At 35.2% G+C, this 22,614-nt stretch overlaps 1 protein-coding gene across 6 annotated transcripts; it reads right to left on the reverse strand.

Moving 5' to 3' along the window:
• Positions 1 to 11,233: 11,233 nt before the first annotated feature.
• On the reverse strand, positions 11,234 to 20,440 carry LOC111374313 (heparan-alpha-glucosaminide N-acetyltransferase-like). 6 transcript variants are annotated; one of them, XR_002699104.1, is made up of 14 exons: positions 17,746 to 18,066; positions 17,428 to 17,565; positions 17,086 to 17,167; positions 16,818 to 16,894; positions 16,301 to 16,407; positions 16,012 to 16,138; positions 15,268 to 15,384; positions 15,044 to 15,135; positions 14,453 to 14,519; positions 14,257 to 14,335; positions 14,070 to 14,161; positions 13,817 to 13,960; positions 12,915 to 13,125; positions 11,510 to 11,582 (listed from the first exon to the last, which is right to left on the reverse strand). XR_002699104.1 is itself a non-coding variant. In XM_022996968.1 (13 exons), exons 1-13 carry the CDS (start codon positions 20,339 to 20,341, stop codon positions 11,409 to 11,411), a joined length of 1,524 nt encoding a protein of 507 aa, XP_022852736.1. In that variant the 5' UTR covers positions 20,342 to 20,440; the 3' UTR covers positions 11,234 to 11,408. The 6 variants fall into 6 exon arrangements, 3 of the variants coding, with proteins under 3 accessions (XP_022852736.1, XP_022852735.1, XP_022852737.1); XR_002699105.1 differs by lacking the exon at positions 11,510 to 11,582 and adding an exon at positions 12,489 to 12,845; XM_022996968.1 differs by lacking the exons at positions 12,915 to 13,125; positions 17,086 to 17,167; positions 17,428 to 17,565; positions 17,746 to 18,066 and adding exons at positions 19,454 to 19,535; positions 19,796 to 19,933; positions 20,114 to 20,440 and having other exon boundaries at positions 11,234 to 11,582.
• Positions 20,441 to 22,614: the final 2,174 nt, after the last annotated feature.

The following is a 22,614-nucleotide window of genomic DNA, read 5'->3' on the forward strand; positions in this document are numbered from 1 at the left end:
AGTAAGCTCTTGGATCTATGTGGCTAAAGCACGTTAGTTTTCGATGAAGAATCTTTTAGATTTAGATAGTGATACTGAAATAGTACTCTAATTTTTTATGCAGATTTGGGACTAAGATCCTCAAGGAGTGGTCCAAAGAATTCAATTGATTTAACAATTTTCTCCACCTCACTTTCGTTATCAAATTCATTTTCTAATAGATGGAAAGACAGTATTTTAAAAATGATGGAATAAATGACATAGGACATATTTAGCAAATTGATATTTTTCGAGTACAAATCGACATATTATCAACTGTATTTCATTAAATGGATTTCACTGCATAATACTAAAGACTTGCATAGGACAAAGCTCCTTAGAGGATTCTAGTGGCAAGTCTGCAAAGATTTCACAATATGTAGGAATCCTGTGAAAGATGCTAAAATGTTACGTTCTTGCGAATCATTCTACTTGCTTAAGATAAATCTCTATCCATTCCGAGTAGGAGGGAGTATAAATACATATTAGCGTCATTAGTTTATAATATCCCAGTGAAGAGAGCTCGAGAGGTAATGAGTACAATGAATGGTGGTATATTTTCTCTCTACAATCCTTTGTTCGTTTTCTTATTATTAACTTTTGAATAATTTCAAGTGGTTCCATTTAATACACTTGTAAGTAGGCGTGAGGGTGGATCAGTTGGTTTGATTTTTTGGAAAACCTGAAAATTGAATGATAATAAATTTGTATCCCTCCCTAAGATTGTGTTTGGTGCATCTCAATATATTTTATGTAACGCCCCAATTTTTTCATTAAGCATAAACACGGGAACGTTACGAAAACTCATTTTTCTTTAATTAAAAAAAATGCGGAACTATATAAAATTCTTCAATAAACAAATAATTGTAACGTTTAAATTAAACTTATTGAAAGCGTATCTAACCATAAACATAAACTCCTAAGTAATTCAAATAATGCGTTCTAAATTAAAATAAACAAATTGCTAAATTTAAAATGGCACACTTATTTCTTTTTCTCTATTTTTTATCCACTTGGCAGTCCGCATCACCAATTCTCCACTGTTCCAATCGACCCGAACTAATCTGAAAAATTAATGTAAGAGTGAGTATTAAAAATACCCAGTAAGATACGTGCAAATTTCCATACACAGGTATATAACAAATAAATAATACACTTCATACCGCTCTTCTCTTATGGAGTATATCGGTGACCAAGCGACACACCCATCTTAGGTCCTCTTAATTTCCATGTAGAAATTTCATATCTCTTTCTCTAGAACCCGAAGGTCCACTAGCATTCCATGCATATTTAATCGCATATAAGAGCATAAGGAAACGTAAACACTTTGCATATAAATGTATCTTACCTTGTTATCGAAATGTACACGAAAAATATTTGAATGCACGTTCCAAAATTCCTTCCTCTACTCTGTGAACGATTTATTGATCGACAGTGATAGTTGATGTATGATAAATTTCTGTTTTCACACACTCTTTCCTCTTTCTCTCTCTCTCTCTTTCTTTCTTCTCTCTCTTTCACGTGTGAATATTTTTTGGTGTGGTAAAATATGAAATCCTTGCCTAGTATTTATAGGTGTAGGCTAGAGTAGTAGATAAACCAAAACTTTGATTTGATAAAGTCAAATCCAATGTGGCACGTATCATAAAAAAATTGTACTTTATCATTATTTTATTCCATCTAAAAGAACTACCATTCTATTTAGGGTGTGGCTAGGGTTGGGTAATTTTTTTGTATTTGCGTATGCTATACAAGTTAAGAAAGACACCCATATGATTTTTTCTAATTTCTTTGTAGGATTATTCAATGTGAAATAGCCATCAATGGTGAGAAAAGGGAAGAAATTGTTGGAAAAAATGAGTAAATTGCTCACTTTTGGCAAGATTTTCGGTGGAACCCATTAATCTAATTTGGAATATGAAAGTTGATACGTGTTCTTCTCCATGAGAGCATCAAAATCATATATTTATTTACCAAAAATGAAGGTTGGGTGAATGAGAAATTGGAGCTCAAAGATGACCATTGAAAGATGGTTATGTGGGAAAAAATTGATGTTAAACCCACATAGGAAAAATATGAAAGTAAGAACCACTTTATATAGAATTACACTTTGGAATGGTGTAATCATGTGTAGCATAGACACTCTTTCCACGTGCACACGCAGGAGGTGCAAATCTCGGACCAAAATTGCCTTTGGACCTTGAATTTGTGTGCGGGCGCGACCTGTGTATACGAATGTCGGACCGAACGAAGCAAAAATTGACCCCTTTGGAAAGTCCACGTTTTGCAATTTTTTCTTGCTTTCTCCACTGACTTTTGAATTTTTGAAACTCCAAAAACTGATATAACTCCAATGGTTGGTCGTGGTGATATTGTTCAGGCATTGTATCAGTTCGTCGGAGTAGTTTCTGTGGTGCTTAGACACTACAGGTTTTACCGTTGTATCTTGATAAATAGACGCTCGGATTGGACCTCAAGCACTTACGGTAAGGGGGCGAATACCTTTTAAGGAAACTATGCTTGCACAGGCCTCGGGTTGAAATTTTATTTATCTTCTTCAATTTGCATATCTGTAGTTTATTCTTGTAAGTTATTTATTTATTTAGCGATTTACACGTTTGCAATTTACTAGATTCATATATTTTGCAATTTACTTATATATATATATATATATATATATATATATATATATATATATATATATATATATATATATATATATATATATATATATATATATATATATATATATATATATATATATATATATATATATATATATATATATATATATATATATATATATATATATATATATATATATATATATATATATATATATATATATATATATATATATATATATATATATATATATATATATATATATATGATTTTCTTGCTAACGATTGGTAAATGCAATTCGGTATATATATGTTACATATACGATTTTTCTATTGAAAAAAAAATCTGTGTTATTTTAATAAAAATAGTTTGTGCTAATTTTATGTATATACGGTGAGCTTCGCTGCCAAATACAGTGAGCTGCACTGCCATATGCAGTGAGCTATCAAATACGGTAAGTTGCCTGCAAATACGGTAAACTGCATATACGGTAAGCTTGATGTAAATACGGTAAGCTGCATATATAATATATTGGATATACGGTATGCTTAAAATCGGTATATAAACTATATATACGGTATGCAATAATCCGATTTCATTAATACCACTATATTCCAACAAATTTAAAACAGATTCTTTGAGAAAAAAATTAGTTTCTTATACTGTTAATTTTGGAAACTAATTTTTTTTGTTTGATTTTCAGAAATGGCAACCGAATCGACCAACATGGATGTGACCAAAATTGTGCCTACTGGAAATCAGGCTATAGGCTCAGCTGTGGCTCAAGAGCCAAACTCTGTTATGACTCAGACTGGGGCTAAATTGCTAATTTATGTTGTGAGTCAAACAGTGGCTCATACTACTGGCCATACCGTTAATATTCTAATTAATCATGGAGAAAAATCGGAGAAATTGAATGACTTGAATTTCAAAAGGCGGCAGCAGAAAATGTTATTTTGTCTGACCACTTTGAATCTTGCGAGATTTTTGATTGAGACTGCTCCAAAACTCAATGAGGGTGAAGAAGATGTTCAAGCAATCAGTGCACTTGATGCTTGGAACCACTTGAATTTTCTGTGCCGAAACTATATTATGAAGAGTTTAGCAAACACGCTATTCAATGTGTATAATACTAAGAAAACTGCTAAGGAACTGTGGGAGTCTTTATAAAACTTAGGATGCTGATGCAAAAAAGTTCATTGTCGGCAAATTCTTAGATTATAAAATGGTGGACTCCAAAACAGTTATCAGTTAAGTGCAAGAATTCCAAGTGATTCTTCACGAAATTCATACCGAAGGGATGATTTTGAGTGAAACTTTTCAAGTTGTTGTAATTATTGAAAAATTGTCCCCACATGGAAGGATTTCAAGAATTATTTGAAATACAAGCGAAAGGAAATGAACGTCGAAGAATTAATTATTAGACTTCGAATTGAAGAAGACAACAAGAGTTCCGAAAAGAAGTGGTTCAATCCTGGTGCTGCTAAAGCTAATGTTGTAGAGCATGGTGAAAGTAGTAAGAACTATGAAAACAAGTCTGTACTATCTGGTGGCAAAAGGACCAAGCAAGGACCGAAATGTGGAATTTCTAAGAAGAAATTTCAAGGAAAATGCTTCAATTGTGACAAATTGGATCATAAGTCTTCGGAGTGCAAATTGCCAAAGAAAAAGAAAGAAGCAAATGTGGTTGACTACATAGCACAAGATGTGTTGAAGCTGAATCTCTCAGCTGTCATTTCTGAAATAAACATGGTAGGTTCAAACCCTAAGGAGTGGTGGATTGACACCGGTGCTACGAGGCATGTATGCTCTGATAATTAGCTATTTGTTGCATTTGAAGTAATTGAGAATGGGAAAAAATTGTTCATGGGAAATTCAGCAACTTCTGAAATCAAGTAACAAGGAAAGGTAGTTCCGAAGATGACCTCGAAAAAAGATTTGACTCTCAACAATGTGCTATATGTGCCGAAAATTCGCAAGAACATAGTATCCGGGTTGCTTTTGAATAAGCATGGCTTTCACATTGTATTTGAGTCAAACAAAATTATTTTGTCAAAAAGTGGTATGTTTGTCGGAAAAGAATATGTTTCCGATAGTATGTTTAAACTCAATGTAATGGTTGTTAATGGTTGTTAAACTGAAAATGAATAAAGAAAACTATTCTGCATATTTGCTTGAGTTTTCCAATTTGTGGCATGGTAGATTAGGACATGTTAATTATGATACTTTACGAAGACTAATTAACTTGAATTGTATACCCGAATTCCACATTGATTCAAAACATAAGTGTGAGACTTGTGTTGAGACAAAATTGACAAGGTCATCGTTTAAATCAATTGAACGGAACACAGAACCACTTGATTTAATTCACAGCGACGTATGTGATTTAAAACTCGTACAAACAAGAGGTGACAACAAGTGTTTCATTACTTTTGTCGACGATAGCACCAAATACTGTTATGTATATTTACTAAAAAGTAAAGATAAAGTTATAGAGAAATTTGTTCTCTATAAGAGTGAAGTTGAAACTCAACTTAATAAGAAAATTAAGGTGTTAAGAAACGATCAAGGTGGTGAGTATGAAGCACCATTTTGCGAAATTCTGTGAACAATACAGAATCATACATGAAACCATCACACCTTATTCACCGCAACAAAACGGTGTTACTAAACGGAAAAATCGTACTTTAAAGGAAATGATTAATGCAATGCTAGTAAATTTTGGATTACCTCAGAACATGTGAGGGAAGCTGTGTTATCAGCAAATTACCTTTTAAATAAGGTACTCCGAAAGAAAATGAAAAAGACCCCTTATGAGTTATGGAAAGGAAGAAAATCTTCCTATAAATACTTATGAATGTGGGAGTGTCTTGCCAAAGTAACCTTTCCAACACCAAAGAAGGTAAGGATAGGGCCAAAAATGGTAGATTGCATCTTCATTGGCTATGCACATAATAATAGTGCTTATCGGTTTCTTGTGTATGACTCTAAAATCCCATACATACACAAAAACACAATATTGGAATCAAGAAATACTTCATTCTTTGAACATGTATTTCCGTACAAGTCCAAAGAGGAAGCAAGCTCTTCCAAACGAACATATGAGACTATTACTGAAAATAGTCATGACGAAGAACTAGAAGGGGAGATTGAGGTTAGATGTAACAAACGAGAAAGGATAGAAAAATCGTATGGTCCTAATTTTCTGACCTAAATGATAGAAAGTGAATCTCAAAGTTATCAAGAGGTTGTGAATTCCTCGGAAGAACCTCAATGGAATGAGGTCATTAAAAGTGAGATAGATTCCATACTACGGAATCATACATGGGAGCTAGTGGATCTTCCTCCAGGAAGCAAACCACTAGGCTATAAATGGATTTTCAAAAGACAAATGAGAGCAGATGGAACTATCGAAAAGTATAAGGCCAGACTAATATCAAAAGGTTACAAACAAAGGGAATGCCATAATTACATTGATACATATTCTCTAGTGACGAGAATAACATCTATTAAGTTGATACTTGCGATTGTCGCTTTGCGAAATCTTGAAGTACACCAAATGGATGTTAAAACTGCCTTTTTAAATGGAGATTTACAAGAAGAAATTTATATGGAACAACCTGAGAGGTTTTCATCACCAGGGCAAGAAAAAAAGTTTGTAAATTAGTAAAGTCACTATATGGCTTGAAACAAGCACCCAAACAATGGCATGAAAATTTTGATAATGTCATGATAAAGAGTGTATTTAAAATCAATGAGTGTGACAAATGTGTTTACGTCAAAGACATTAAAGATGGTTATGTCATTCTATGTCTTTACGTTAACGACATGCTTATTGTTGGAAGTGACAATAAGATGATTGAATCCACTAAAAATATGTTGAATTCGAGGGTTGACATAAATATATGGATTTAGCTGATTTTTACTTGGAGTAAAAATCTCAAGAACATCAGATGAGCTTATTCTAAGTCAGTCACATTACGTGGACAAAATTTTGAAAAAGTTCAATAAGGATGATACTGACTTGGCTAGAACACTAATAGATACAAGTCCACACCTATCTAAAAACAAAAGTGAAAGTATCTCTCAAGTAGAATACTCGAGAGTTATTGAAAGTCTAATGTATCTGATGAATTGTACAATATCAGATATAACCTACACAGTCCGTAAACTAAGTAGATACACAAGTAATCCAGGAGCTGATAACTGGAAAGGAATAGTAAGAGTACTAAGGTACTTAAGATATACTCGTGACTATGGATTACATTATACCAGATATCCAGCAGTCATTGAAGGATACAGTGATGCTAATTGGATATCTGATATAAAAGACTCAAAGTCTACCAGTGGACTTGTGTTCACATTGGGAGGTACTGTTATAACGTGGAAATCCTCTAAGTAAACAGTTATAGCCTGATCTACGATGAAATCTGAGTTTATAGCTCTAAATAAATTTGGTGAAGAGGCTAAATGGCTACGCAACTTTTTAGAGAATATTCCAAGATGGTCAAAACCTGTGCCAACAATTTGCATATATTGTGACAGTCAATCAGCAATAGGAATGACTCAAAGTAACATGTACAATGGTAGGTCTAGACATATACGTTGCAGACACAATACCATAAGACAACTACTCTCAACTGAAATTATCACTATTGACTACGTAAAGTCAAAAGATAACACTGTGAATCCGCTAACCAAAGGGTTAAATAGAGAGTTAGTTGGGAAGTCATCGAAAAGAATGAGACTTAAGCCCTTGAATGAATAAGTCATTACAAAGGAAATCCAACCTAGTTAATTGGAGATCCCAAGATCTAGGTTCAAATGGACAACCTAATTGTAAAGGTTTAATAAAATCACTGTGGGGATGTTACCTCCTGTCCATATCTATGAGGTAACAGTGATGCCCGTAAGGATGGAGGATAAGCAATAGGCTTTTAATGATTCTTATGCGTCGAAAATCGAGCCAAGTAATGCAGGTTACTTGTAGTAAGAAATCACCTATGTAAGAGAGAAGTGGGGCTACTTCTAATAGAGTTGTGTGGGGCTCAATTCTTAAGAACTCTCACAGAACCATGCATATATTCATAGCCAAAACGAACATAATAATAAGAACTGAATTGTGTTAGGAAGAATTCTGTGTGAAGTATATCATCGTTTACATAAATGACAGAACAGTTCAAGGACGACACGTCTACTAGTCGGCTAGTAAAGTAAATATGTTTTCACAAGGAAATGTTCAAAGGGTAATTCTACATATCCTATGCAGGCTTCAACCATTGAACTTTATCACCTAGTTTTGTGTCTCACGATCACCAAGTCTCGTGTCTCACAATCTCACGTCTCTCCCAATTTTCATTCATTTAGGGGATTGTTGGAAAAAATGACTAAATAGCTCACTTTTTGCAAAATTTTCGGTGGGACCCGTTGGTCCAATTTAAAAGATCAAAGTTGATACGTGAGAGCATTAAAATCATATATTTATTTGCTCGAAATGAAGCTTAGGTGAATGAGAAATTGGAGCTCAATGATGACCATTGGAAGATGGTTATGTAGAAAAAATTGAAGTTAGTTCCACATTGAAGAAATATGAAAGCAAGAACCACTTTATATAGAATTACATTTTGGAATGGTGTAATCATGTGTAGCATAGAGGCTTTCTCCACCTGCGCGCACAGGGAGGTGCAAATCTCGGACCAAAATTGCCTTCGGACCTTGAACTTGGGTGCGGGCGCGATCTGCATACACGAATATCAAACCGAACGAAGCAAAAATTGGCCCCTTTGGAGAGCCCACATTTTGCAATTTTTTTCTTGCTTTTTCCACTGACTTTTGAGTTTCTGAAACTCCAGAAACTGATATAACTCCAATGGTTAATGAACAAATTAAATCTATATAATTAAACTCAATTTACACAGATGAAAAATTCGTCCTCTTCCTCTCTGTATCTGTACTGTTTTCAGTAGTTCTTCCTGCATACGCATATTTGTCCAGTAAGGTCGTGGTGATATTGTTCAGGCACTGTATCAATTCCCCGGAGTAGTTTCTGTGGTACTCAGATACTACAGGTTTTATCGATCGTAGAAAACAGACGCTTGGATTGAATCTCAAGCACTTACGGTGAGGGGGCGAATCTGTTTTAAGGAAACTATACTCGCACAGGCCTCGGGTTGAAATTTTATTTATCTTCTATAATTTGCATATCTACAGTTTATTCTTGCAAGTTATTTATTTATTTAGCGATTTGCGCGTTTGCAATTTACTAGATTCATATATTTTGCATTTTACTTATTTTTATATTTATGTTAGAAATAAAAATAAAACTAAAAAATATATATATCTGATCTTCTTGCTAAAAGTTGATAAATGCAATTCGGTATATGTATGTTACTTATACGATTTTTCTATTGAAAAAAAAATCTGTGTTATTTTAATAAAAGTAGTTTGTGCTAATTTTACGTATATACGGTGAGTTTCGCTATCAAATACAGTGAGCTGCCATTTATGGTGAGCTGCACTGCCATATACGGTGAGCTGTCAAATACGATAAGGTACAAATACGGTAAACTGCATATACGGTAAGCTTCCTGTAAATATGGTAAGCTGCATATACAGTATATTACATATACGGTATGCTTAAAATCGGTATCTAAACTATACATATGGTATGTGATAATCCGATTTCATTAACACGACTATATTCCAACAGAAATTACAAATCCTGAAATTTACTTACTTTGATTTCACTCGTAACTACAGTAAAAATTGAAACACTATTCATTTGATACAATTTTTGGTATTTTTAGTTGAAGATGATTAAACTTGGTGCAAGATTTGCACTAAAGTGGTGCAAAACTGACCTCAAATTTTAGTGCAATGGTTGAAGATGGCATAATAAACTTCATAACAGGGGATCTTTCTTTGGCCTAATTATCAATCTTTTTATGAATCACTATTGGTTTGTCATTCCAGTGTGTTGAGCATTTAATTTATATTTTTTTTAAGCATTTCATGGACTAAAAAGTCAACTTTAGAAAAATTAGTATAGACTTAGTAATGAAGCAGTGGGTTGGAGAAAATTAAGGACATCTGGAGGGTTGTGGCATCAAAATAATTGAATCTAGCCATAAGATTCACCTATTCTTTAGTTTGATTCACCGGCCTATACATTTTCTCATTTGAAATCACCCATGTGTCCTTGATCCTTATATCATTTCAATTAGTTTTAAGGCCATGGTAGTCCTTTTTTGTGAATTTAAGGAATGTTATTAGTACATACATGTCTATTCAAGACGTAAAGAGTACACTCAAGAATTCATATATTCTTGCAGGGAGAGAGGTGGATATGGCAAACAATAACAATGAGATCAAGAAGCAAAAGAAACGAGCCTTCAACTTCGTCAAGGTGGCATTTCTCATGTTCAAGAATCGATCCAATGACAAACCTAAACAGATTACTAAATCCACCCAGCCTTCAAATGGAAATTGGAAGAAGTTTGTGGGATCAATGAGACCTTTGCATCTCCAAGACGATGATCGACCACTGCCACCGTCGCCCCCATTTCCATCCACCTCTCCCTTTTCTGAGGAAATTATCTGCTCGGGTGCCTCTCCCACGCCTTCCTACCTCTCAGGTGATACCATGAGCCAATACGCTTCTGCAACCAACCTTTGTGAACTCGAGAGTGACATTATTCAATTCCCTCACTGGAGATGAAATGATCGATGCCAAAACCGAGCAGTTCATCACTCAATTTTACCAACAAATGAGGCTTCAAAACACCCCTTCTTTTTCCATCTAACACATTTCATGGCCTCTTTTTGTAGCTAATAATCAGTTTTCACTCATCTACTATGGAATAAAAATTTATGCATTAAGTTGACGGAGATCAATAAATGAAGGATAGATTTAGTGTGAACAATATTTGGTATTTAAGAAACTGTGATGATGGTTATTTACAAGTTTAAAAGAGTGTAATCTTTCTGTCAGAAGCAGTTGAAACAATAAATTAACAACCTTCTTCCTCTCTTGCTTTGTTTCTCCCTCTTTTTAACTCTAGTTTAATCTGTTATTTCATTTCCTTTGAAATGTAGTGCGAAATCATGAATCGTTAATCAACTGATTTTTTCACTTCCATTTTGATGCGAGTACTGTTCTTTATTTAGGAGCTCTGGTCTCAGTGCATAATCTGGTGCTAGGCTCGAGCAGCCTGAAAAACACGACACACATGTTTCGGCCCTCCCATTCCTTGAATTGGCCTAGTAAGTTGACTAACACGGGCCTAGTGCCTAAAAGTGGCTGTCGTTCTCGATGGTAACAACTTCCCTGCTATTTCTGAGTCATTACTCGGTGCGCGAAGAACTTGCTAACTCTTGTTCTATGGCCTCGAAAATGGGTTTCTTATCAAAGAAGTGAAGAGTAAGATTATACTATTGATTGATCTACTGAGGCCACAAATGGGTCTTCCCCGCCTTCAATCATTTGATAACTGTGATCTTTTATCGTTCAAAATCGGGTTGTACCATGCAAGGAAGGTGAAATTAGGAAAATATATTTATACACACATAATATGCTAAATCTTATGCAAGATTACGAAAACTTTATTATATAATTTCATCGTTGTAAATTTTATGAAGCTACAGAAGGAGATTGCATCAAATTCAAGCTCTTGAAGAATCAAGAACACAGTACTAATTTTCAGGTTCATCAGCAATGGAAACATTTAAGTGCTAAGTTTCAGGTTCATCAGCGATGGAAACTTTGCTTAGCCTACTTGGCAATGTTTTGACATTATTATTTCTGAGCCTTGTACTTCTCCCCCTTCGATGGCTTGAACCATATACTGCTCTGTGTGCAATTGCTTTCCCCATGTGAGATTCAGCCTTTTCTCTGCCCTTTTGAGCTTCATTTTGGTGGCAATGGCAGCTATCACTGGTACCTGAAAATTCATTGATTTCTTGTTCAGAAGTGGCCATATAAATAGCTTTTGGAATTGTAATTCTTGACTGGGTTGAAGAGAACGACAGATTACAAGGTGTGTAAAGGGCATGAGATTGGCTCGATTTATATATGCCTTGCTTAAAGCTTAAAGTAGGTAGTTCAATGTAGTATCGAAGCATAGAGGCATCCGGAATACGAGACGTATTGTCCAACTTTTATAAAAATTCATAGCTTAGATAGAAAAAAGTTTATCAGGCTTTCACATTAAGAGGGCGTCGAAGATATAATCGAAACTATTTATTTTAGCATCTTAAACTTTTAAATGAAATGACTCGAAAACGTAATAAGATCACGTTACATGGTTACGTCATGGGGACAATGGTGGAATGAAAAGGTAGAATGGATGAGTTTTGAAGTAAAGTTTTGCTGGCCGAAAGCCACCCTTTGCAAGCACTCTTTATAGCAAGTTATGAATAAAACTATCTTGGTAAAGAAGAAAACATATACCTAAAGTGATTGCCAATCCTTGGATACCTTCTTTTACTGTGACCACTAATTAGTGTTTATTATTATTTTTTTAAAAAAGAGTTATCCCTATTCGATGAAAATAGGTGGAGGCTACGCTTCATAAATCGAATATAAGTTGGAAGATTATGATTCTATGGGCAAAGTAATAAAATTCCACGATAAGGAACCAAGAATCCATTGCAATGGGAAGGCACCCGTCGTGCGATTACATGGCTTATGAGGAACCAATCAGAAACGCAAGAATTGGTTAAGATCGCATAAACCTATCTAATTCTAACAACTGTACATACAAAAACTTTCTATGAAATTGAAACACGAATTCAGTCAGGTTATTAATAGTCACATTCGTGGATGTTTTCAAGAAAGTCGCTGATAATTAACAAATATTTAGGCTATTTCTATTGTTAGATCATTGTGCAATTATGATGAAGAATTTGTAAAAACCCGATCCTCTAAAAGGGCAAGGACCAATTTTCTACTCGGATAATATATTGGGGACAAATGATGCAATTTTCTCTTAAAAAAAACTATTCCTGGTCTCTTATCTTGGTGAAGTCAAGATAAAAAGGGTTCTCTCTTATCTGTTACCCCATTCACTTTTTCCCAAGCCGTTCCATACTTGGCCTTGATAAAGAAGATCCAGAGGCCATTTAAGTTGTCCATTCGATAATGAACAAAATGCCATAAAGCAATGCTACGAACAAGGTGGTTATCATTTTCAAGCTCCTCATTACTGATAAGAAAATAGAAAATGCAATTAATTCACATACAGAATCCAGGAAGAACAATTAAGTTATCATACCCTTGAGGGTACCACCACTGGTATTTTCTTGGTCTTCAATGATTCAAAAGAAAACTGCCTAAAAGAGACCTTATATTTTTATATATACGCGTTTCTTGTGGAGGAAACCAGCAACTAAACCCCAAAATAAGATCTCAACCATAACAAATGCCAATGTACCCCATTTTTCAGAATGAAGCAACGTTTGCCATAGCCTTTCGGAGAAATCAACCTACATACCATGTTACATTTACAGTTAGCCCACAGAACACAGATCCGATGAAATAAAGGATAAAATCCAGGTGCTTTAAATTTCAATCTACAATTTAACTAGTTTGGTTTTCTTTTAAAACTCACCTAACTAGATAATGTAAAAAAGGAGTATTATGCACCTCTCATGCACGGAGGGGACAAAGCATAGAATTTGAAGGGCATAATTGAAGGATATTAACAATTCATGGTCTCTAATGAGTTCTAGAGGACCTTTGAGGGAACCAACACGCATCCCTTGTGTCCAACGGCTGTCCGCCTCTACAAGAGTACAAATTAACTACTGGACATGACTACTGCACTTTAAGATCTATTTTCCTCGTTTTGAAAAGAGATTGCATAATAACCAACTTTCTTATATGAGATAATCTCTTTCAATTTTATCTCGCCCATGCAACGAGGTTGACATATTTAAACTTAATATAAAAACAAGTTTTCTCGAGTCTTATTGCATGCCAAGGACTCAATGTTAACCCTTATCCCGCCAGTATGAAGGTCTCTAGTCTGTGTGCAGCTGGGAAAGGGTTTAACTCCGACACCAATTTGATGAAGATTTTCCAGGATTTATGTTTGAATAATAATTTCTAAAGCCATCTATTTAGGCAGATAAAAATGGCTCTAATGCCTAAAAATAGAAAATTTAGGAAAAGTACCAGGTTGTTTTCAGGTGAACGCCAGTATAAACCTTGCAGAGCTTCTGGAAAGACGTCACTAGCAGCCAGAGCATAAATGATGAGAGCATTCATTCCCATCCACTGAAATATTACCATCGGCTTCCTAATACATTTGACATCGACCTGGATTGTGTAGTTCCATTTAAATATGAGTAAATAGAAAATTGATTTTAAAAAAGCACATGAAAAATGTGGAAGAAAAGAGAAATAACTATTCTAAGAATAAACTCACTAGGTAGAAAATAATGGTTAGAAAAATTCCCGATGCTCCAGCTGTGATGAACATATAGCTTAATGTGTATAGTGGTTTAGAAAAAGGAACACCTGAAAATATAAAAAATGTGTTTCTACTATTTATAAGAAATATAGAGACAGATGGAGATATAAAATCTAAACACACTCCAGAAAGGACAATATACCTACAACATTCAAAAGATAGCCAACGATTAATAGAGGAAGCGACAATATTGACCATAAAATTACCCTCTGCATCTGGTCCTGCAGGGAAAAAGTGGAGAGGACAGGATAAAAAACTTAATTATAGTACACTTACAAAGCAACAGGCAACTCAAATGTTCATAGCCATGTTGTCAGGCAACAAAAAATGCACATTACCTTACAATGCACAAGAATGTGCCCATAATGCAATCCGATTAAACATGTAATGGCAGCCATCATAGAGCTAGAAAATTGTTCAATATGAAACAAACAGTAAGCCAGCCAAACATCAAGGGGACAACCATCAATAACCAGAAACTCAGAACAGTGGATCAGTTAGATAGAGCCCGGCTGTTTAGTTTGACACACAAGATTATAAGGATGATATCATTCCCCAGATGTGACATCACTATGTAATATACTGGATATGCTAGCAAGAATTGTTTATTAAGAAAATTGATCCTCCAAGAGAACATTTTACTCCTACTACAAAAGCCTCATAATCAATAAATTTTAGCTTTCAGCGTTTGCCCATTGTAGTAGATTTTAATGGACCGCAACTATACAACAGTATATGAACTACAAAAACATGCTTTATTCTCGAAATCTATTTCACTTCTATCCATTTATTACCACATTAACTGTAGAAGATTGAGGCCTAATTTAGGTATTGGATCTCTATATTCAATAGTTTGCAGAGTTTCAGGATGGACACACTGGCTTGCCTGAAAGACAGTACTCGGAGAAACGAAGTGTTTATTCCCTAACCTTAAGATGCCCTCCGGGTCAAACGGAGCCAAGCACCACGCTGGTGAATTTGGAGGTAGAGGTCCATAATCTGGAGAGTTGACACTGCATTCCTGTAGACAACAACACACACACAACAATAATATGAAGTAACAAATGAAAAATATAAGACACATAGAACTGGAAGGTGTACAAGAACCAAACACAGGAAAAGAAAAGTGCAAGAAAAGAGAGGAAAGTGCAACCTTTGTTCTTCTGTACACAGGACGTTGATACAGATGATGTTCACCAAGAAGAAATCGATCAAGAAAGCCAACCGCATTGCAAGGAGGTTCGAGACTGCTCCTCACTCCACATTGAACCTAATAAATAGATGCGAATCAATGTGCAGAAAGAATCATGAAGAAAAGCAATTTCATCAGTTAAAATACAATAATGTGTTCAGGTTTCTAGCATCTTCCTCAACATCACTTATTGGAGCATATTAACGCAATGGAAATGTAGATGCAATAAAAGACGAAAACAAGCAGAAACCACTAAACAAGCAGCACAAAGAATCAATTAAATTTTCAGATAACAAGTTCGCTTCAAACTTGTGTTGCTACGCATATTTCTGAAATAATACTCCTACTATCATTTTCAAAGGATTTGTTGCTAAGCCCAAATAAAGTTCCAATAGACTTTTAGTCTTTTATACTCCCAAGCAACCAGGGTTGAATCAATCAACTGAGAATCTAAAGTGTGTTCCACCATTTTTTAAATGAACATAGAGATGCTTTAAGGAAATTACGGCTTCAAATTCCTCACAATGTGAACTAGGCCACTGTATGAGGTTCAAGAGGCCAATTGGAGCGAAGGATAGTCATAATTCAGATAGAAGACTTCAGAATACTGAACTTAAAACTCTATCGAGCATGAACCCTGATGAAACACGGATCAACAGAAATATTCCCAAAAAATGCTCCAGAATAATATGTGGTTTGACTCACAGTTTGAGTACCAACTCCAAATAGTGAGGAGGTTATGCTGAGAGTTGAGACTTCAAAGGTCCAGTTTGGAACATATAGGCCATACAGCAGGATCATGTATAATAAACCTAGTAAGATTCCAGCTGCCCTGCATTATATCATAATTAATAGTTAAAAGGTGAATATAACTAAATTTAAAAACCAACAAGGATTCAAGCAATAAAAATAAAGTTAAAGGGATAAAATGTCCTATGTTCCACAATTAATAACTTAAGATACAGGGAAGAATAGAATACTATGTGATACTCACAACTGGAAAGAGTATCTCTTCACAAATGCCACTGCTGAATCAACGACAGTATTATTAATAAGCCAAATCTCCAATAGTGAAGCCAACAGATAGCCAATTGCGATCCTCTACAAGAAAAAGCATTGGCAAAATTCCCAAGAAAATCTCAATTTACAGAATCCTATGCAAGCAAAATAGCAACCTGAGATAAAAGATTATAAAACTCATTCCTTTATAATAAAAAAATAATCAGAGGTTTGACTTTTGACATTTAAAATTTGCCTGTTCTGTTTCTGGGATAAAACATTGTCTGACATGATTAGGCAGCAAGCCAGGAGGTCATGCAAAAATAAAAGAGAGCTGAAGTTACTAGTTCATCAGAAGGTATTATAAAAAGAGACATCAGGCAACAATAGCAAGTCTCTGAAAAAGAAAAGAACTAAAATTATGAACATAGAGGAAGATATTTGGTTTACACCACTAGCCCATAAGTTCATACTGAAAGAACAACCACAAAATGATGGGCAAGTCATCATACCTGTAGCACACCCATCAATCGTATTTTCTCCACATCCACCCCATAAGTTAAATGGCCGCGTCCGTGGAAATACCCACCTAAGCACACAATTAGTAAATATTAAAAAATTATGTAACTAAAAGGACAAATCATTTTCTTCGCTTATTAAGGGCAAAGGCATGTTTTCACACAATATGCGTTTCACAATTTGACTGATCTAAACATATGGTGTAACCTTTTATAGTTTGTATTTTCCAGTTGTAGGAAACAATAAAGATATATAACACACCTTGAAGAATTACTCCCAAGAGAAAAAGCTTAATGGTCCTCAATATAACTTTCTTTGTAGCTGCTGATTTGTTAGGTACTTTCTGTGTAGAAAACATGAACACGCTTTTACCAGTTGACTTAAAACAACAAGAATAGCTTCAGCATTAGAGACATCTACTCTTAATCTGAAGTCAAAAAGACCATCAATATAACATGAACTACTAAATAAGATGTAAGGAAAGGCTTTATGTTGGGAAATCATGTCTTTTCCCTTATATCTCGTTCTTTCCAACAAGTTGGAGCATTAACAAATTCCTTCCTTATAAAGAATCAAAAGAATTCAAGTGAGAATTGTCAATACCTTGAACACAAGACTCACAGAGACACCAACACCAAAGAGAAAAAACGGCATCACAAAGTCCGCGATTGTCACTCCGAACCACGGTGCGTGGTTTATCGATGGAAAAGCTTTTCCAGCATCATCAACTAAAATCATCAGCTGCCAACGAAAGGGGAAACGAGATTACAAAAGAACTTTTAAACACTAAAGTAAAAGATGAACTAATAACAAATAGAGAAATAGTTATCTGAAGTAACCGAAATTCATCGAGTGCATTGAAATTAAAGAACGAAATGAAATGAAAGCATAATTTTATTAAATACAATCAAGGTGACATACCGCGATAGTGATGCCTCGGAAAACGTCGAGAGAGACAAGTCGTTGTTTAGGATCAGTTGAAATATTAGACTCTGATTTATCTGGTAGCTCCTCCACTGGCGCCGTCGAATAGACAGTTTCTCCGTCTCTGACCGTCACATCTCCCCGCGAATCCTCAGGTTGTGAGTTCTGAAGTAGAGGAGTGCGGTCTCCGCCGTCGGTGTCTGTTACCACCACGATCGAGGCCATCTTTTTTTGGCCAGTCCCACCTGTGTCAACGGTCAATTTGAGGGCACACCCCTCTGCGCCTCTTCAGTTTGACAAAGTTTAGTTAAAAAATTGAATGTTAATTCTATTTTAAATTTGAGAGTGCCGTAATTTTAAAAATGTACAATTGAGTGAATGTAGTTTTATAAACCGTGCAGTATACTTCCTACAATATCTTACTTTTGTTTTTTGGCACGGAAGTCCCCAAGTTACGTATTTTGGTGTGCAATTGGTTTCCTTTACAAAGTGGCACCAAGATCCAAAAAAATTATTGTCTCTATGTTTAATGGAGATTTCCCGCATCTATTGCAACTTGGTCGACAATACAATTCTTGAACTTTTAACCTAAAACACATTTCAACTAGAAACTATCCAAATTTTTGATGCTACCTCAAATTTCGTTGATATAAAGGGTAAAAATTAGATACGAAGGCTCGGATTTTGAAATTTAATGGATTTAGGAGAATAAAATAAATTAGGGCACATTCTCACCGCTCGTGGATTACAATTTTGCTTACAAGAACGGTGATTTGACGAAAATCTTCTTGCTGATTTGTTTTTGCAACGTGTTTTCCAATTTGTGAAACAGATTATCAATTTTCCCCAAATTTGTGATTTGACGTAATTTTCAGTTTGCCCCCTCCTTTTAGTGCAATTGTCAAGGTTTTTACCTGTTTAATTATCAAACTGAATAAAATTTCACACCTAGTTTGTTGAAAAATTAGAAAGGGGTGTTCGAACCCCCCTAGTCAGAAACAGAGGGTACAAAAAAAGGCATAAAAAAATTTCACTGGGTACATCCATATTTATTTCCAGAGTCCTTAAAAGAATAGAAAACCCAAATTCCAAATATCCGATCGTTTACGAACATTTTGGTCAATTACTAGAAAACTCTGCTTGTGGCAACCAGGGTTAGTACATTCATAAAAGCACTCAGGGACTTTGTCCCATTGATGTATTCTTACAATTGGCGTGAAAACAGGTCACCATTTCATGAATAAAAACTCGCCACAAAACAGAATCGCAATCTGCTTCTAGTTCAAAGGGTGTCGTTCAATACAGGAGATGATCATAGAGATCTGATGATTGTACAACACCAAGAATTTAGTTTCATCCCGTGAAAGTAACTAACTGTTGAAAAATCATTTTCTTCGCTTATTAAGGGCAAAGGCATGTTTTCACACAATATGCGTTTCACAATTTGACTGATCTAAACATATGGTGTAACCTTTTATAGTTTGTATTTTCCAGTTGTAGGAAACAATAAAGATATATAACACATTGCACTTATATACCAAAAACCCATTTATAGATATATTAGATAATTCAGGTCTGAGGCCCACAGAGACAGCAAGAAAATGCCGGCCAGATGATCTAGTAAAAACTACAAGCAAACATATGGTGTAACCTTTTATAGTTTGTATTTTCCAGTTGTAGGAAACAATAAAGATATATAACACACCTTGAAGAATTACTCCCAAGAGAAAAAGCTTAATGGTCCTCAATATAACTTTCTTTGTAGCTGCTGATTTGTTAGGTACTTTCTGTGTAGAAAACATGAACACGCTTTTACCAGTTGACTTAAAACAACAAGAATAGCTTCAGCATTAGAGACATCTACTCTTAATCTGAAGTCAAAAAGACCATCAATATAACATGAACTACTAAATAAGATGTAAGGAAAGGCTTTATGTTGGGAAATCATGTCTTTTCCCTTATATCTCGTTCTTTCCAACAAGTTGGAGCATTAACAAATTCCTTCCTTATAAAGAATCAAAAGAATTCAAGTGAGAATTGTCAATACCTTGAACACAAGACTCACAGAGACACCAACACCAAAGAGAAAAAACGGCATCACAAAGTCGGCGATTGTCACTCCGAACCACGGTGCGTGGTTTATCGATGGAAAAGCTTTTCCAGCATCATCAACTAAAATCATCAGCTGCCAACGAAAGGGTAAACGAGATTACAAAAGAACTTTTAAACACTAAAGTAAAAGATGAACTAATAACAAATAGAGAAATAGTTATCTGAAGTAACCGAAATTCATCGAGTGCATTGAAATTAAAGAACGAAATGAAATGAAAGCATAATTTTATTAAATACAATCAAGGTGACATACCGCGATAGTGATGCCTCGGAAAACGTCGAGAGAGACAAGTCGTTGTTTAGGATCAGTTGAAATATTAGACTCTGATTTATCTGGTAGCTCCTCCACTGGCGCCGTCGAATAGACAGTTTCTCCGTCTCTGACCGTCACATCTCCCCGCGAATCCTCAGGTTGTGAGTTCTGAAGTAGAGGAGTGCGGTCTCCGCCGTCGGTGTCTGTTACCACCACGATCGAGGCCATCTTTTTTTGGCCAGTCCCACCTGTGTCAACGGTCAATTTGAGGGCACACCCCTCTGCGCCTCTTCAGTTTGACAAAGTTTAGTTAAAAAATTGAATGTTAATTCTATTTTAAATTTGAGAGTGCCGTAATTTTAAAAATGTACAATTGAGTGAATGTAGTTTTATAAACCGTGCAGTATACTTCCTACAATATCTTACTTTTGTTTTTTGGCACGGAAGTCCCCAAGTTACGTATTTTGGTGTGCAATTGGTTTCCTTTACAAAGTGGCACCAAGATCCAAAAAAATTATTGTCTCTATGTTTAATGGAGATTTCCCGCATCTATTGCAACTTGGTCGACAATACAATTCTTGAACTTTTAACCTAAAACACATTTCAACTAGAAACTATCCAAATTTTTGATGCTACCTCAAATTTCGTTGATATAAAGGGTAAAAATTAGATACGAAGGCTCGGATTTTGAAATTTAATGGATTTAGGAGAATAAAATAAATTAGGGCACATTCTCACCGCTCGTGGATTACAATTTTGCTTACAAGAACGGTGATTTGACGAAAATCTTCTTGCTGATTTGTTTTTGCAACGTGTTTTCCAATTTGTGAAACAGATTATCAATTTTCCCCAAATTTGTGATTTGACGTAATTTTCAGTTTGCCCCCTCCTTTTAGTGCAATTGTCAAGGTTTTTACCTGTTTAATTATCAAACTGAATAAAATTTCACACCTAGTTTGTTGAAAAATTAGAAAGGGGTGTTCGAACCCCCCTAGTCAGAAACAGAGGGTACAAAAAAAGGCATAAAAAAATTTCACTGGGTACATCCATATTTATTTCCAGAGTCCTTAAAAGAATAGAAAACCCAAATTCCAAATATCCGATCGTTTACGAACATTTTGGTCAATTACTAGAAAACTCTGCTTGTGGCAACCAGGGTTAGTACATTCATAAAAGCACTCAGGGACTTTGTCCCATTGATGTATTCTTACAATTGGCGTGAAAACAGGTCACCATTTCATGAATAAAAACTCGCCACAAAACAGAATCGCAATCTGCTTCTAGTTCAAAGGGTGTCGTTCAATACAGGAGATGATCATAGAGATCTGATGATTGTACAACACCAAGAATTTAGTTTCATCCCGTGAAAGTAACTAACTGTTGTCCTGCATCCACTGCACCCAATTAAAGCTCTTTTAGATACAAATTTTCCTTTACCTATTGATAAAGAACACACAATCAAAATGAAAATGCAACCCTGAACGTTCACTCTGCTTAAATTGGCCCATGTTTAGTTATCTATAGATTAATAATGGTGGATCAGAAGATGATGAAAGGTGCTTCTAAAAACTGAGGTGAAGATTGGTCTGAGGGGTTCGGACTAATACATGGCAAAGCCGTTCCATATTTTGAAGTGGCTAACTAACTAGTTTAGACCAACATGCAATTGTAGTCCAACTTAAGAGAGTAACAACAGAGTCCCAGATATCCACAAGGCAAAATAGGATCGGGAGCTTGAGAAGCTAAGCGTTGCACTTATATACCAAAAACCCATTGATAGATATATTAGATAATTCAGGTCTGAGGCCCACAGAGACAGCAAGAAAATGCCGGCCAGATGATCTAGTAAAAACTACAAGCACTATGAAACAAGAGGTCTTCCATTCCATAGGGATATATGCATCTGAGGATAAAAGGGCGAAATACCCTTAATTAGAAAATGCAGACAAGCATGCTTGAACGCGTTGGATTGCTTGTCCATGGCTCAAGATTGATGGACAAAATATAAAGGCAATAAAACTGTATAGAAAAGTATGGAGTTACTCTAGCTCAATTCATGTTCAGCTTGATCTACGGACAGCTTAAGATTGACCAGTCAGGAATTTAACCAAGCTCAACCTCAATCTCAAACTTATTAAGTAAATCAGACTAAGCCTTAACCTACTGTTTTTCTTGGTTAGATTTGCTTACCCTCCACGCAAAACCCCAAAAAGAGGAGTTAATGAATTTAATCAGGAGTTAATGAATTTAATCATGCAAAGGGGAAAAAATAAATAAATAATTTGATAAATTGAAGTACCTTTATAACCTAGGAATGATGGACTCATTATGAGTTCCACAATTTTGATGCTACCTCAAATTTCGTTGATATAAAGGGTAAAAATTAGATACGAAGGCTCGGATTTTGAAATTTAATGGATTTAGGAGAATAAAATAAATTAGGGCACATTCTCACCGCTCGTGGATTACAATTTTGCTTACAAGAACGGTGATTTGACGAA

The sequence above is a fragment of the Olea europaea genome, unplaced genomic scaffold, assembly GCF_002742605.1.
Source record: "Olea europaea var. sylvestris unplaced genomic scaffold, O_europaea_v1 scaffold1235, whole genome shotgun sequence".
In the NCBI taxonomy this organism is placed as follows: Eukaryota; Viridiplantae; Streptophyta; class Magnoliopsida; order Lamiales; family Oleaceae; genus Olea; species Olea europaea.

Bases quoted from the DNA above. Each gene is read 5' to 3' on its own strand.
- LOC111374313 (XM_022996968.1), bottom strand. From the start codon at position 20,341: ATGGCCTCGATCGTGGTGGTAACAGACACCGACGGCGGAGACCGCACT. The intron at 19,934-20,113 runs GTATGTCACCTT...TTTCGTTGGCAG, and splicing joins TCCGAGGCATCACTATCGCG to CTGATGATTTTAGTTGATGA. The intron at 16,139-16,300 runs GTGAGTATCACA...GATATAATGCAG, and splicing joins AAGAGATACTCTTTCCAGTT to GGCAGCTGGAATCTTACTAG.